Source organism: Mustela erminea, chromosome 7 (assembly GCF_009829155.1).
Source record: "Mustela erminea isolate mMusErm1 chromosome 7, mMusErm1.Pri, whole genome shotgun sequence".
Classification (NCBI taxonomy): Eukaryota; Metazoa; Chordata; class Mammalia; order Carnivora; family Mustelidae; genus Mustela; species Mustela erminea.
The window spans coordinates 84211716-84227647 of NC_045620.1; the positions used below are offsets into that span (position 1 = coordinate 84211716).

Genomic DNA, 15932 nt, shown 5'->3' on the forward strand with positions numbered 1-15932 from the left:
TTAAATTTCTGTTAAGTCCAATTTATCATTTTTTTCTTTTATGAATCATGATTTTGGTGTTATGTCTAAGCGATTTTTGCTTAACAACAAAATATTTTTCTCACCTTTTTTTTCCAGAACTTATAGTTTTAGCTATCCTAAATTTATTTATTTTTATCTTTAATTTTTAAAAGATTTTTTTAAATAATCTCTACACTCCATGTGGGGCTCAAACTCATAACCTCAAGACCAAGAGTTGTATGCTCCTCCAACTGAGCCAGCCAGGCTCACCTGCTCTTCTAAATTTAAATCTATGATCCATTTGAATTAATTTTTGTGTATAGTGTGAAGTAAGGATCAAAGTTCTTCTTTTTCTCCACATATAAGAATATCTAGTTGTCCAAGTACTATTTGTTTTTTTAAAAAATTGCTCTTTCCCCACTGAATTGTTTTAGCAGATTTGTTGAAAATCAATTGGCCATAAATGTAAGGTTATTTCTGGGCTGTCTATTCTGTACCATTGATTTATATGTCCATCCTTGTGACAATATCCTACGTCTTCATTACCGTACCTTATAATAAGTTTTGAAATCAGTGGAAGTCTGCCACTTTTGCTTTTCTTTTTCAAAATTGTTTTGGCTATTCTGGCTCTTCTGCATTTCCATATAACTTTCAGGATCAAACTTGTTTCTAAAAAGAAAAAAGGCTGCTGGGGTTTTGATAGAGATTACATTTGAATTTACAGATCAATTTGAAGAGAACTGTCATCTTAATAATGAGTGTTCAGGGCACCTACAGGCCTCAGTCAGTTAAGCAGCTGTCTTTGGCTCAGGTCATGATCCTGGGGTCCTGGGATCAAGCCCTGCATTGGGTTCCCTGCTCAGTGGAGAGCCTGCTTCTTCCTCTCCCTCTGCCTGCGGCTCTGCCTACTTGTGCTCTCTATCTCTCTGTTAAATAAATAAATAAAATCTTTAAAAACCAAATCAAACCAATGAGTGTTCAATCCATGAACATGGTATGTTTACTTATCTAGATCTTCTTTAATTTTTCTAAACAAGGTTTTGTAGTTTTCAGTGTATCAGCCTTGTATTAAATTTATTTGGGTTTTTCTAACATTCTTTCAACTTCAGAATATTCACTGATGACAAATAACAACATACTGGTATCTGTTATGTATACTTCATATCCTATGACCTTACAGGACTTAATATTTTAAAGCCCTCATTTCTTTTTTTTTTTTTTTTTAAGATTTGTTTATTTGACATAGAGAGAGAGATTGCAAGTAGGCAGAGAGGCAGGCAGAGAGAGAGGGGGAAGCCAGCTTCCCGCTGAGCAGAGAGCCCAAAGCGGGGCTCAATCCCAGGACCCTGAGATCATGACCTGAACTGAAGGCAGAGGCTTAACCCACTGAGCCACCTAGGCACCCCAAGCCCTCATTTCTCATGTGTAAAATGGGGATATCTGTCTAGAAAGATTTTTGTGTGGAATAATATACATAAAACCATGACAGAGGATAGATATGAAGACTCCCTCTCCTACTCCCCTAAAATAATCACCTAAAATATGTAATCACATTATTTTGAGGAAAGTGAAATGACCAGGTTTCACCTGGTATAGAAGGTAGGAAACAGTCACCAATAGTGCTGCATCTGAATTTGCATGATCAAGGGTTTGCTGCATTTCCATTAGTAAGCAAATGGATATTTGTTGATATTTTCTGTCATCTGCATATACTATTTTTATAATCAGAAAAAAATATATATAATCTCTTAAACAGTAAAAAAGAAAAAAAAAAAAAAGCACAGAGAGGAAGAATAAAAGGACACAGCAATGCTTGAGTTCAATTTGCTGAGACCAAATAAATATACTTCCAGGAAAATTTTACAGCACCAGGCACTGGGGCCACAAAAGGAAGATGTGTAATTTGTGAACTAATGCACTGTTCAGTAGGCTAAGGTACTTCAACAACCACTGAAATAGGTGTAGAGAAGACATATTTCCCTGAAGACTTCTATCCATTCTAATTTCTCAAACTTTCCACTATTATGGCAGCTTTAATTTATTTTATACGTTGAGGTTCCATGTAAGATTAAATTTGAGGGGGCACACCTGGGCAGCTCAGTCAGTTAAGTGGTGGACTCTTGATTTCGACTGAGGTCATGATCTTAGGGTCCTAGGATTGAGCCCACCCTGCATCAGGCTCCTCACGCAGCGGGGAGTCTTCTTGAGGAGTTTCTCTCTTCCTTTGCACCCCCCATGATCCTGCACTCTCTAAAATAAATAAATAAATAAATAAATAAATAAATAAATTTTATTTTATTATTATTATTATTTTTAGAAAGATTAAATTTGAATAAAGCTGCCTAAGCCCTTATAAAGGTTTGAAAACGACTGGTCTAATAAAAGAACAAAGTGAAAACTGAGAGGCAGCCTAGTATTAGAATACTGGACTGAGTGGTTTATGATCCAAGCTTTAATCTAGTCAGTGCACATGTACAGCTGTGTGAAAGGCACAATTCTAGTTCTCACCTCTCAAAAATGCTGGCATTTTTTCAAGATAAATTTTAATATCACTCATCCAATATTTGTTGAATGTTAAAAGCACAAAAATATTATTCCTATGTCCATGGTAAACTAATTAGTGAAGAAAGAGTAAGGAGCCTCTTGAGGGTTATCAGCAAAGTCTTCACAGATGTGACAACTGGATCTTAGAGCATGAGAAGTCTCCTGATTGGTTAAAAAAAAAAAAAGAGAAGCATTATAGGTAGAAAGAACTATACATTTAAAAGTATGTAAATAATAATCTATAACTACCACTGAATAGATACTCCATGCATAGAATTTTACCCTCACAACCACCCGTGGAAGTAGAGGTTAGTATTCGTATGCATAGGCAAAGATAAAAACAAATCACCGAATCCTTGAGTGGCAGAGCCATATTTGAAACTGAGGCTATCTGATTTCAAAGTCAAGACTCTGGATTCAAACAGGTACATACAGTGAAGAGGTGTGAAGGAACATCGTGCTGCTGGAAGAGAACTGATGAGCAAGGGGCCTGAAAAGATAAGTGTCCACTCCTGCTCTCTTGACTAAGGGCAAATTGGGCAAAAAACAGTTGGGCTGGAATTGGAGGTATCAGTATAAATGCATGACTTCATATGCGTGTATCCATCCCAGCTCTGTTCCCTGAAGAGCCCTAGAAGTCATGACACACCAAACCATGTTCAACAGTAGGTTCAACAGAGATGTCCATTTGTTTCCCCTGCCCTCCACCCTCCAGGCTGTCTCCTCTCTACATTCTACTGCCATCTCGCACAGATCCAGTGTCCTTCACCTGCCTGCCTCTTTTTGGCTGACGGATAAGGGAGGCCCTCACCTCCTGCAGCGCCTTGGGCCTCAACGTCCCCTAGATCAGCCGCCATTAATGCCCCACGAAGCTCCAGGAACTAGAAGCCATAAAAAAGAAGCCGGGTGGGCGGTGACCGCGACCGCTGAGAGGGAGCCCAAGCTGAAACAGGAGTTGTGGGCGGGGCTTCGAACTTAAACGTCTCTTATTGGGTCTCACTACTGCCCGTCTCGGCCTCCTCCCTCCCACCTCCACCCCTTCCGTGCAGGCTGTATCTTAAATGGCGGGTGGGGCCGGGCGTTGACTTCCGGTTGGGGGAAGAAAGTTGGCCCGAAGGAGGGGCCGCGAAGAAGAAGGAGGAAGAGGAAAGGGCCGGGCAGTAGGGGCTTAGGTCGTTCGGCGGCGGCGGCTCTCTTCCGGACCGACGATGGACAGCCAGGGCAGGAAGGTGGTGGTGTGCGACAACGGCACCGGGGTAAGCGCCGGCGGGGAAGTCGTGGCCTCAAGCCGGGGCGGAGATGTGCTAGTGGCGCGTGGGCCCTCGGTGGTCCGGGTTGCACCCCTGGGCCCTCGGGCAGCCGGGACCAGGGGGCGCGGGGCAGCGCTTCCGGCCTTCACGGGCGTGGGGAGTGAGGGGACCGATCCCATTCTGGTCTCCCCGAGCCTGCCACCTCCGCGACTCGGGGTGAGGCGGTGGGGAAGGCCGACACTGGAGGGGGATCCAGCTTGCTGCCCGGCGGCGGCCGGCGCCGCGCCCGAATGGGGACACTTTGGCTAAAGGGCTGGAGGGGTAAAAGACTGGGTAGGTTTGTTCGATGAGGGTTCCATTCCCCCGGGTCTCCGGTTCTGCAGAAAGGAGAAAGACCCAGAGGCCTTCCTCTTCCTGTATCATTGACGATACCGAACGGGAGGCAGGAAATGGGTTTAAAGAAAAAGGGAAGTGCTGTCATGCAACGAGCCGCAGCCCTTTCGCAGTTTGGGGTGGGGGGTGCAGTTGAGCAAAGCATCATTTACTTTTTGTTCTGCATGCTGGGAATTTGGCCTTGGTGCAGCCCCGCAGAGACAGTATGTTCTATTGATTTGGGGAGATCGAAGACCACTTTAAGGCCCAGGTGTTAAATTGTGGACCTTGGGAGAAGTTAACCAAGTTTGTTACCTCCCTCCCCCCGTTTTTTTCCTTAGATGCAGAACACAGATCATGTTAGTCTTTAAGATTCAAAAAGGCAAATGATTGTAAAAATCTGGCTGAAACAGTGATTTAGAAATCAATGGAAAGTTGTTGCTTTCAACTCCCCGCCCCCATTAAAAAAAACTTACAGTGGAACATTGGAAGACAGAAATGTTACTTAATTGGGATGAGTTCTATAGTGATCATTTCCCCCTGCATTACAATGATTTCTAACCATTTTGGAGTTGCAATATTTTGTGACTTTTCGCTTTTTCCATAAATGTGACATATGAATTAAAATAGGCTTCCAGTTATGGAGTGAGTAAATCACGGGGATGACAGGTACAGCTTAGGGAATATAGTCAGAGGTACTGAGTAGCATTATATGGTAGCTACACCCACTGTGAGCATAGCATAACATATAGTTGTCCTATATGTCACTCTGTTGTACATCTGAAAAAAAAAAAAAAAAAGATTTTACTTGAACTTTTTTTTCTTTAAAGATTTTATTTATTCATTTGACAGACAGAGATCACAAGTAGGCAGAATGCCTGGCAGGGAGAGGGGTGTGGGAAGCAGGCTCCCCGCGCCCAATATGGGATGGATCCTGAGACCCTGGGATGAGTGAGCCAAGGCAGAGGCTTAACCCACTGAGCCACCCAGGCGTCCAGATTTTACTTGAACATTAAAACATTTTGGAAAGTGGATTGTAGAGGGGAAAAAAGGAGCTGATATTTACTGGCATAATACTGCCCTTATTGTGCTACAGACTTTTTTACAAGCAATGATCACACTAGTTTTATATGAACTAAGTTAAAAATAGAGTAATAAGGGTTATCATATAATGGGGCATCCATACAGAATGGTATACTTTAAAAAAAGGCAGATTCACCACAGTGGAAACATCCATACAGAATGGTATACTTAAAAAAAAAAAGAAGTTTTAGGGGCGCCTGGGTGGCTCAGTAGGTTAAAGCCTCTGCCTTCGGCTCAGGTCATGATCCCAGGGTTCTGGTGTCGAGCCCAGCAGCAGGCTCTCTGCTCAGTGGGGACCTGCCCCCCGCCTTTGCCTGCCTCTCTGCCTACTTGTGATCTCTGTCTGTCAAGTAAATAAATAAAATCTTAAAAAAAAAGACGTTTTAGAATGATCCCATTTATGTGAATGTTCTTTATTTTATTAAATATGTTTATGTGTCCACGAACTTGTACATGGAAGTTTTAGAGGGAGTGATATGTTTGTAGTGGTTACCTGTGAGCCTGGGGGTTAAGAATGAGGGAAGATAGGAAAGACTTCATGACTCTTCTGAATTATTGGGAAGTGCTCTGTTTTGTTTTTTTAACAAAACATGTGAGACTATCTTTAAACCAAATTAACTATAAACATTTATTACTTTTACAGCTAAAACCCAGTTAAAGATGCTTAAAAAAAAAAAGTAGCCTGATTCCCCCGTAGTCTGAAATTGACCTCTAAAAAATTTAAAGCTTTAAAATTTGAATTTAAAATATTTTTTAAATATGTCTGATAATCTTTAGAAATCAGAGTCAGTTATATTTCAGTGATTCCTCCTCTTCGAAGGGTAACAAGCTCTGTATTTGTAGTGTATGAGTTTGTTGATATTCAGTTCAGTGGGTTGAGCCGCTGCCTTCGGCTCGGGTCATGATCTCGGGGTCCTGGGATCGAGTACCGCATCGGGCTCTCTGCTAAGCAGGGAGCCTGCTTCCTCCTCTCTCTCTGCCTGCCTCTCTGCCTACTTGTGATCTCTCTCTGTCAAATAAATAAATAAAATCTTTAAAAAAAAAAAAAAAAGAATAGGAATGTTAGCCATGAGTTCATTTTTGTTACTATCTCATTAGGTTACCTGAGTTAGAAAGCTGATTGTCTGTTAATAATTAGGCTTATGGCTAATCCTTAGTTTAAGAATCTTGTACCTTAAGAGATCAGTAAAGGAAAAATGTAGTTAATTTGAACAAAATTTATGTATTTGGTGTTAGATTTCTAGTTCTTTAAAATTTTATCCAGATTTTATATAGACATGATTGGCTTCAAATGAAGAGACAGTTCTGATGTAATATGTAGCTAGGAATGCTGTGATATCCGAAAATTTATATAGGATTCTAAACACAGAAATTCTCTATTTCTTACTGCTTATATTTCATAGTCCTCTTGATTTTGTTTCAGTACCTGAACCTATACTGAGTTATCTACAACTAAATATTACAGAAGATGTTCAATTTTAATTTCTAAGAACTTGCATAAATAGCTGTTACCCTAAAGCAACTGGTCTCTTAACATATTTTAGGTTTTAGGCTTATAGGCTATTTGAGAAATTGATGATTTTTTTTTTAATCCCCGCTGGCAGGCCCTAATTGGAAAGCTCTAAGAGTGGGTGAGCCTTGTGATCACATGTCAAATGTTGGTCCTGCTTCTCTTCCTCACAAGCTCCCAACTAGGCGGGGTCTCTCTCATTAGGGTGGCCTAGAGGAAGAAAACTTAACCTAATTCCAATAATTTATGCATTTCATCTTCATAACCATTCAAACCTAAAAGAGACCTTCCATCTAAATAGAACCACTGAAAATGGCCACACAGGTGAAAATCTGGAGATCTGTTTAGGTTTAGGTGTCTTTCAAGAGTTGGGCCCAGGTCCCTGGAGTGTATTGTTACCAAACTTGGGTGATTTCATCAGCATTAAGCTAGTTCACCGACAGGAAAGACTCGTGTGCTTACTGTATGGCTGGTAGAATTTTTAGGGTCTAATAATACAAAGTAAACTTCTTGTGCTAGGATAATTATGCTTTCATTTATAATTTTCACATTTGTTGTTGCTTATGGTGTGCTTTATCAGATTTATGCTAGTTTATGTTTTGAATTTAGGAGTGCTTGAAGTAGGAACAAACCAAAAACAAATTTGGCTTCACTCTGCAAAATGCTTTGAAATAGAAAAAGTATTTTTGTGGCTTAAGATGAGAATAATCACTAGGCAATTAAATTAATGAATATATCCATACCATCAGATTAAATTAATAAAGGAAAAATACAAATTAAATAAGCTCAAATGGGGCTGTATAAATCCCAGTTTATATTTTGAGGGGAGAAAGACACTTTTAGAGCAAATGTAGTTGGATTTTTTTCTTCATTTTTGCTTGAAAGAACATTATACTGTTCATGTTCTTACCATTTGATGACTCAGTGGCAAGTAAGGGAGTTAGTTCAAACCACAGTGCTATGAAGAGGAAACTATATATGGTAATATCTATTTTTTTAAACTAAAACTTCTTGCACACAATGAGAGAACTAAGTCCAAGTCTTAAAATGATTAGACTGGGGGAGGTATTGCAAGGATTAAAATGATACCAAATGAGTAGCTTGGAAAAGACTATTTTCTTTGCATTTTATCACATGAATTAGATTTTTTTTTTAAGGCACTGGCTTTTTTGCAAGAAAGGAAATGTCAAATTGTCTTCATTTTGTTATTAAAAATAGATTATTGTAATTAAAGTCTTGTTATTATAGCTATTAATGCTCTCACATTGGAAATAATAAGAAATAGTGCAGCTATTGTCATTTTGACCGAGTATCTAATACCATGTAGGAGTGCTGGCACTGGATTATTATTTTTTTTAAAGATTTTATTTATTTATTTGACAGAGAGAGAGAGCACAAGTAGGCAGAGCAGCAGGCAGACAGAGGAGGTGGGGGAAGCAGGCTCCCTGCTGAGCAGAGAGCCTGATGTGGAGCTCAGTCCCAGGACTCTGAGATCATGACCTGAGCTGAAGGCAGAGACTTAACCTACTGAGCCACCCAGGTCCTCCTGGCACTGGATTATTAAAGCCACATTTGCTTCCAGTAAGCTACTGCTTAAACTGCATAAGTAATTTCATTAATAAGTGATTGGTATGTTTAATTTGAATTAAATGCCAACTTTCCTTATTTTGTAAAGCACAGGAATAAATGGGTTTACAATTGTTTTTATAGTTTCAGGGAATCTCCTATTTCAGGGATGTCTTTTTACCTTAGTCACATGGCAAATATTTCATCCCTTAAAATATGCTCCAACAAACAAACAAAAATATGCTCAAATGAGAATTTTAAGCTATAAACCACCCATCTGAGCATTTATAATCAGTAAACATTGACAAATGTGATTATTTATGTATTGCCATGTTGTGTGTTTCTGAGTCTGTGTAGCTTAGAATGAGAGGGAAAGCATGTCAACCTTCACAGCCTCCTACATGCACCAGGATTTGATTTATTTCCCATGCCAGGCTCATCTACCCACCTTCAATTTTAGATAGTATTTCTCTCTTAAATCATTTGTTTATATTTAATATGCTGAAGATGGCCCTTGGAAACTTGTCAATTCTTTTTTCAGTCATTCTATAATTTTCTTTAAAAACATTTATAACTATATAAGGGAGCATTTTCAGCCTGGAATGGACACTTTTGACCCACCCAGTGTCCTTATCTGTTCATTACTTTGAGGTAAACATAAGAATTTAATATCTGCATAGTATTTGTTTCTATATTTGGAATAGAAGGTAAATTCTGACTAATGCTGGTATTAGGCTGATGATCATGACAAATGTTATTCATATAGAAATTTGGGTATGGTTGGGGGCACCTGGGTGGCTTAGGTCATTATCCCAGGGATCCTGGGATCCATCCCCACATCTGGCTCCCTGCTTCTCCCTCTCCTTCTGCCTGCAGCTCCCCCTGCTTGTATTCTCTTTCTCTGCCAAATAATAAATAAAACCTTAAAAAAAAAAAGATTATTCCTTATGCCATCATATCCTACTATTGCCTTGGAAGATAATCCAGTAAGAATTGTATCATAGTTTTAGAAACAGGTAGCTACTGAAAAATACCCTAGCCTTGATGACTTAGAGGTTAACTGACCAGGACTAGGTTTTGTGGGTTTGGAAGAACGTGTATATGGACAGTATGTTTTATGGAGATCATAGAATGTAAATGTGAACTGGGAGGATAGGAAGTCAGGTGGTATTTCAGACAGATTTTTCATAGCTTTAATCAGCATAAGTCATGACTTTAATACATTTTTTAAAATTCTATTTATAAAAGACTTGAAATTCACTTCAAATTCTGGGTGGCAGAATGTTCTAGGCTATTTATAGTTAAATGTGGTTCATCAGCATTTCCAACAAGGTTGGTATAGAGATCTTCGAAATATGAAAATTCGATATTTTGGTGGGGTTAGTCAGAAGTCAGTAAGTTTAAGATCATTCCTAAGTTTTACCACCATCAAATGAAACAGTTCTTTGTACACAGTAGCTTTCTGTCAAGGGGTAGGTTAATAGTTTCTGTCAACATTCTTATTATTGTCATGTGTCACACTCAGATACTCTTTTTCTCCTTAATTCTTTTCAGAGAATATATGGGGCCTGGAGCCATGAAACAATGTACTTTTTCTTAAGATGAAACAAATTCTTTGTATTAAAATAATCATGGTGGGTGCCTGGGTAGCTCAGTGGGTTAAGCCTCTGCCTTCGGCTCAGGTCATGATCTCAGGGTCCTGGGATCGAGTCCCGCATCGGGCTCTGCTTGGCAGGGAGCCTGCTTCCTCCTCTCTCTCTCTCTCTCTCTCTCTGCCTGTCTCTCTGCCTACTGGTGATCTCTCTCTGTCAAATAAATAAGTAAAATCTTGAAAGAATAAAAAATTAAAAAATCATGGTATCATACTTCCAAATCAACAGCAAAATTTTAAATTTTTATTGGTCAGTTATATAGTATGCACTTCCTACATTCCAGACACTGTTCTAGGCACTTGGGATTTATCAGTAGACACAAAAATCCTTGTACAATATATCTTACATGAATAAAGACTTGTTAAGGAAGAAGGTAGAGATTATGATTACATTTCCTGGTCTGTAGCTTCCTCCTTCTGCCCTTAAGTTTTTAATTGCATTTTCCTTGCAATGTCTGCTCTTAAAAATAAGACTGAACAGGCTGTATTATTGGTACAAAAATTAAAAACCCTTGATTCTATTTTCAGTTTTACAGTAGTTGTTAAGTCTCTTAGTGTATCAGTTTCTTTTTTTTTTTATAATTTAAAAATTTTTTTTATAAACATATAATGTATTATTAGCCCCAGGGGTACAGGTCTGTGAATTTCCAGGTTTACATACTTCACAGCACTCACCATAGCACATACCCTCCCCAATGTCTATAACCCCACCACCCTCTCCCTACACCTCCCCCTGGCAACCCTCAGTTTGTTTTATGAGATTAAGCGTCTCTTATGGTTTGTCTCCCTCCCAATCCCATCTTGTTGCATTTATTCTTTTCTTACCCCCCAAACTCCCCTCGTTGTATCTCCACTTCCTCATATCAGGGATATCATATGATAGTTGTCTTTCTCCGATTGACTTATTTCACTAAGCATAATACTCTCTAGTTCCATCCACTTCATCACAAATGGCAAGGTTTCATTTCTTTTGAAGGCTGCATAGTATTCTATTGTGTATATATATCTTCTTTATCCATTCATCTGTTGATGGACATCTAGGTTCTTTCCATAGTTTGGCTGTTGTGGACACTGCTGCTGTAAACATTTGGGTGCACGTACCCCTTTGGATCACTACGTTTGTATCTTTAGGGTAAATACCCAGTAGTGCAATTGCTGGGTCGTAGGGTAGCTCTATTTTCAACGTTTTGAGGAACCTCCAAGTTGTCTTCCAGAGTGGTTGCACCAGCTTGCATTCCCACCAACAGTGTAGAGGGTTCCCCTTTCTCCACATCCTCACCAGCATCCATCGTTTCCTGACTTGCTAATTTTAGCCATTCTGACTGGTGTGAGGTGGTGGTATCTTATTGTGGTTTTGATTTGTATTTCCCTGAAGTGTATCAGTTTCTTAAAAGTATTATCAGGGTCAGTGTTAATCCCCTTACTGGAGAACTACACTATCTGAATATAAAATTCTGGTTACTTGGCATCACTAAATACATTTATCTAAATATAAAAGTGTAAACAGTAAAAAATGCCCCAAATATATTTTTTTAATATGATGCTAGTCCCGATGCCATTTTCTCCCCCATTTTGGTAAATGTTGCTTAAGTGAATTGCCAAAGATAATTGAAACATTAGTTCTGTTCAGTCTCTGACATTTCTCTTTTTAAAAATTCTTAGGATTTGTTGAGTGAATCTGTTTCTCACTTGTATGACCACTGTGTGCTGAGATCTCTTTGAGGCGTTGGGCTCCACCACGAACTGCCCAGCGTAAGCTCCCTGATTTTCTGAGACTTTCCCTGTAGTAGGGAGACCTGCGCACTGAATAAGTAGTTAACTGGTAAATAAACATAAACTCTGAAGTAGTCAATGCCATAAAGGAAATAAAAGGAAGATAGAATAGATTGGGTGACGACTTCGGATAATATGAAAGCACCAGAAGTTTAAAATATTGTATAAATGTGAAGTGGTATTTTCCAGATGCTCTCTTTAAATGGACATGGTAAATACCTTGACACTAATCCATTTTTACTGTTCTCTTTCAGTTTGTGAAGTGTGGATATGCGGGCTCTAACTTTCCAGAACACATCTTCCCAGCTTTGGTTGGAAGACCTATTATCAGATCAACCACCAAAGTGGGAAACATTGAAATCAAGGTAATATTTTATTTATTGATAAATGAGGATTAAAACTTGTGGGGTGTTCTTTGAATTAAGTAGTTATAAGATACGATACCATGATAAGCAAAGAGGCAGAATTTCTTGTATTTTTAATTTATATCAGCACTTGAAGAAAGACACAAAAACTGATAGGCCATTACTCTCTGAATGGAGTAAAACTCAATAAGATTTTTATGTTGATGTGAACATTGTATTAGGGACTTAAAGCCCTTATTACATATAATTTTTAAAAGAAATCAGCCTGATATTTTTATGTCTTTCAGTTCCATATATTTTTCATTATATGTTAGTGTCTCGTTGGGACCTACGACTTTTCCTTCCTTCTCATGGTCTGATTCTCCTACTTTTTAATATAGCTAGTCAGGAAAACACAGGGTATACATTTTATTGGTTCTTTTTTTCACTAATAGGGTAACTGATTTCCATAAGCTACAGGAAGAAGGTGCTCACATCTTGAGTTGGCCTTGCATTATTGCATTATTTCTCTTACTGTAAGGAGAGCGGAGGAAGGTTGTCATGTATTTAACGTGAGAGATTGGACATTAAGGATGAGAGATTTTTCTCCGTGTTAAAGAGACTGGAAATGAAGTGGGAATTACAGTATTTTAAAAGAAAACAGAACAATCAAAAGGACAGTGGTCACCAATTGACTTAAATTCTTTAGGTGGCCTAGGGATGAGATTATAAAAAATGCAGTCAAATTTAAGGGCCATTTTACTGAATTATTTGTGAACAAGCTAGCATTGTTGATCCTATCTGGACAGTCTTTCATAGAACTTCAGTTAGATTATGAGTCATTTGAAATACGAGTTAAGTGTACCTCTTTGGGACATTTGTTTGAGATACCTAGGAAGGTAGTAATAGCTAGAGAGAGACTTGCTACTTGGTAGCTCTCTGCTCTTGGTACTAGAGAATTGAGTTACATAATGAGTATAGATGCCAACTGAAACTGAGGTTCCGGGTTACATTTTTAAAGATTTAAAGTAGTGAATGATTCTGGCCTCTGTTTACAATCAAATGGGACGTTCAAAATGATAATTTTTTTTTTTTCAGGGTCTTTTGGGAAATTTGGTGGGGGGGATACCTTCTGTTTTTGTCAATGCCTTTCATTCTGATTGAATTTAATCTTAAATGAATGACCTAAAATTTAGCCAATACCAGTGATAAGGACAAGCTTTTTAAATGAAGTCGGAAATCACAGTTTTTATTCAATATTAGGCTTTTAAAGAATGTCTTTTTTATCTGCTTTATGGAGAATAACATTTTTGAGGTATACAGATACATCACATATTAACCATTTTAGTCTCTAACATGGCACAAATGATTACATATCTTTTCACTCCCACTTTCTTGCTTTTTAAGGCCAAGTGATAGAAATGAAACTAGCCTATATTCTAAGACATTTTTGCTAAGGAATTCCCTAGTAGCATTTGCTTGTATGGTTTGTCATTCTGTGTTCTGTTGGCTCAGTTCTGTTCAATCTGCTCAGTCTTTTAAGTCTCTCAAGTTAATTTGTTCTTCCAGTAGAAAATAGTAAAAGAAATCTGTGTCAAATTTAACTTGACTACTAGAGCTTAGAAAAAAAAACACTCTAAACTCACCCTCTACCTACTCAACTAGACCTTTTCTGTTATTTATTTTCCTTAATTAAGGTTCTTAAATTCAGTAATGAAGTAAAGAAATTTGACTTTTTGGGATTCTTGTGCCTAGTGGATTGACTTATACTTTTGTGTTTTGTTAGCTGAAATGTGGTGATAGACTAAAAACTGGAAGTTTAAATTGTTTAATGAGTTAATTTTCTTTCAGGAGTAATAACTGTCCATGTTAATTTGGCCCTAATTATTAACTCCGTAAAATATAGTACTGCATCTGACCTCTACCTAATTTGTCTCTATTGCTTGTATGTTTAAAAATTTCAGTGAGGATTTTATTTAGGCCTTTTCTGACTCTTACTTCTACCTTCTCTCTCTTCACCTTTCTTGACCTGTTGAAGTAGAATAACAAAAAGATGGTAAGTGAGGTTACACACATGCTCTCTGTTTGTTTTCCACTTTTGCTTGATGGGACAGTAGTTGTTGTTTTGTGTCCCTGTAGTATTGGGGAGGGGGGTAATTCCATATTTTAATTTTAAGTACTTTGATTTTTAACCTTTTTCATTGCTTCAATTTGGTAGCAACTAATTAAGTCCTGTACTTTCCTGATTGCATACAATGGACCATACCAGAACTAATTACTAACATAGTTTTGAATTATTTTCCTTGTGTTTCTTGTAGACGAATGTTATAATTAAAATGGAATGTGGTGTGCATAATATTAGAAACCAAGTAGCTTTATTTAGAATACGTGTGATCCAGAGAATTGTGGTGAAGTTGTTACATTTGGATAAATCTATTTTATTGATCAATGTTAAATTAAACATTGCCTATCATAGTCTGTATGTATTTGCATCCAATTGGGTAGTAAATGTGTAATAAGCTGAGTAAAACTTTGATATGCCAATGACTATAGATAGTAAAAAGGGAGGAAAAGAGATTGATTTGTTTCTTATACCATTTTCATTGATGAGCAGATTTTTACAACATTATCTGAGGATAAGTAAGAAAAATGTGAAAGTCTTACAAGACTTTTCCATAAACAACACACCTTTCCCCTAAATAAATACCATTGTGTGAACCAGAATTTGAACTAGAAGCTGGGCACATCCCAGACAATTCACTCTCTTTATATTTTTCTGTGACAGTCCTTAAGTGCTTCAATAGTAGGTGTTTTCAGGTTTGTGTGTTTTTTATATTATTTGTAAGCAGTTTTGACAAAGATCAAGCATTTTTTTAGTGATATGTATTTTAACTAGTAACAGTATCTTTGTGGAGTGTTCTTTTGGATAAATGAAAACATTTAAATGTGGAAATTCCTATATTTATACTAAATACAAATCATGATTATTCTTAAAATCTCAAGGGAATTAAGTGTATACTTGTAGAGAACAGTGTAGGCTTTATTAACAAACTTTTTTATGGAATTTCCTTCTTAGGGATTTAATTTTGGTTTTAAAATGTGTTCACTCAGTTTTCCAATTTGAGGTAACATTGTTCAGAATAATTCTCGGCAAATAAAGCTACACTGCCTGCTTTTCATAAAAGATAAATGCCTTTGAAAGACCATCTCATATAGTTACTGTGATTTCTCATTCTTTCAAGTAACAGGGGGTAGTTGAGGCTTTAAATCCAGGGGTGGGGTGTGTGGTAAAAAAAAATCTAAGGTTCTGAGGTATAAGGCAAGTCACATAAAGCTCTTGGCATTTGTAGTTTTTGGAAGTTGAAACATTCTAGGGAAGAATATATATTCTATGGTTCTTTTAATTAATATTTTAGATACAGACAAATTTTTGGATTAGGTGCTGAGCTACTTGAGAATATTTACTAATTTCATAGGTTAATACCTGTTTTCCATTTTAACTGTTCTTCCTTTTTGTTCAGAGGGATTATAAAATATTCAATGCTAGATGTTTCTTTCAATTAATCCTTTATATATGTATGCTCTAGAAGTAGATGGATGAGACTTTTATTTTGAATTGGTAGTGGGTCAGACATATGTAAAACCGTATTCTTGCATGGAAATAGAAGTAAATATTCTGATGAAATCAGATCAGACTTATTCTAAATTTGATGAGCTATAGTTCTGAATGTATATTGATTATATAAGCCATCTAATTATTTAATTTATTAACTTTGTACAACACATAGAATGATACATTCTAGAGGAAAGTAACAAAATTGTGAATTATATTTGTTAAT

General features: G+C 37.5%; 1 protein-coding gene and 1 long non-coding RNA gene across 3 annotated transcripts in view; one reads left to right on the forward strand and one right to left on the reverse strand.

Annotated features, from left to right (window-relative positions):
- Positions 1 to 207: 207 nt before the first annotated feature.
- On the reverse strand, positions 208 to 3583 carry LOC116595668. The gene is made up of 3 exons (XR_004287809.1): positions 3356 to 3583; positions 2509 to 2706; positions 208 to 669 (listed from the first exon to the last, which is right to left on the reverse strand). It is a non-coding gene; the product is annotated as an uncharacterized LOC116595668 (long non-coding RNA).
- A 42-nt stretch (positions 3584 to 3625) lies between these two features.
- ACTR2 (actin related protein 2) overlaps positions 3626 to 15932 on the forward strand; it is a 39329-nt gene continuing 27022 nt past the window's right edge. The window contains exons 1-3 of one of the 2 annotated variants that reach the window (XM_032352286.1): positions 3626 to 3800; positions 12004 to 12114; positions 14135 to 14149. In XM_032352286.1, coding sequence (XP_032208177.1) covers positions 3753 to 3800; positions 12004 to 12114; positions 14135 to 14149 — 174 coding nt within the window. In that variant the 5' untranslated portion in view covers positions 3626 to 3752. The remainder of the gene's footprint in view (positions 3801 to 12003; positions 12115 to 14134; positions 14150 to 15932) is intronic. The other variant, XM_032352287.1, reaches the window with a different exon arrangement.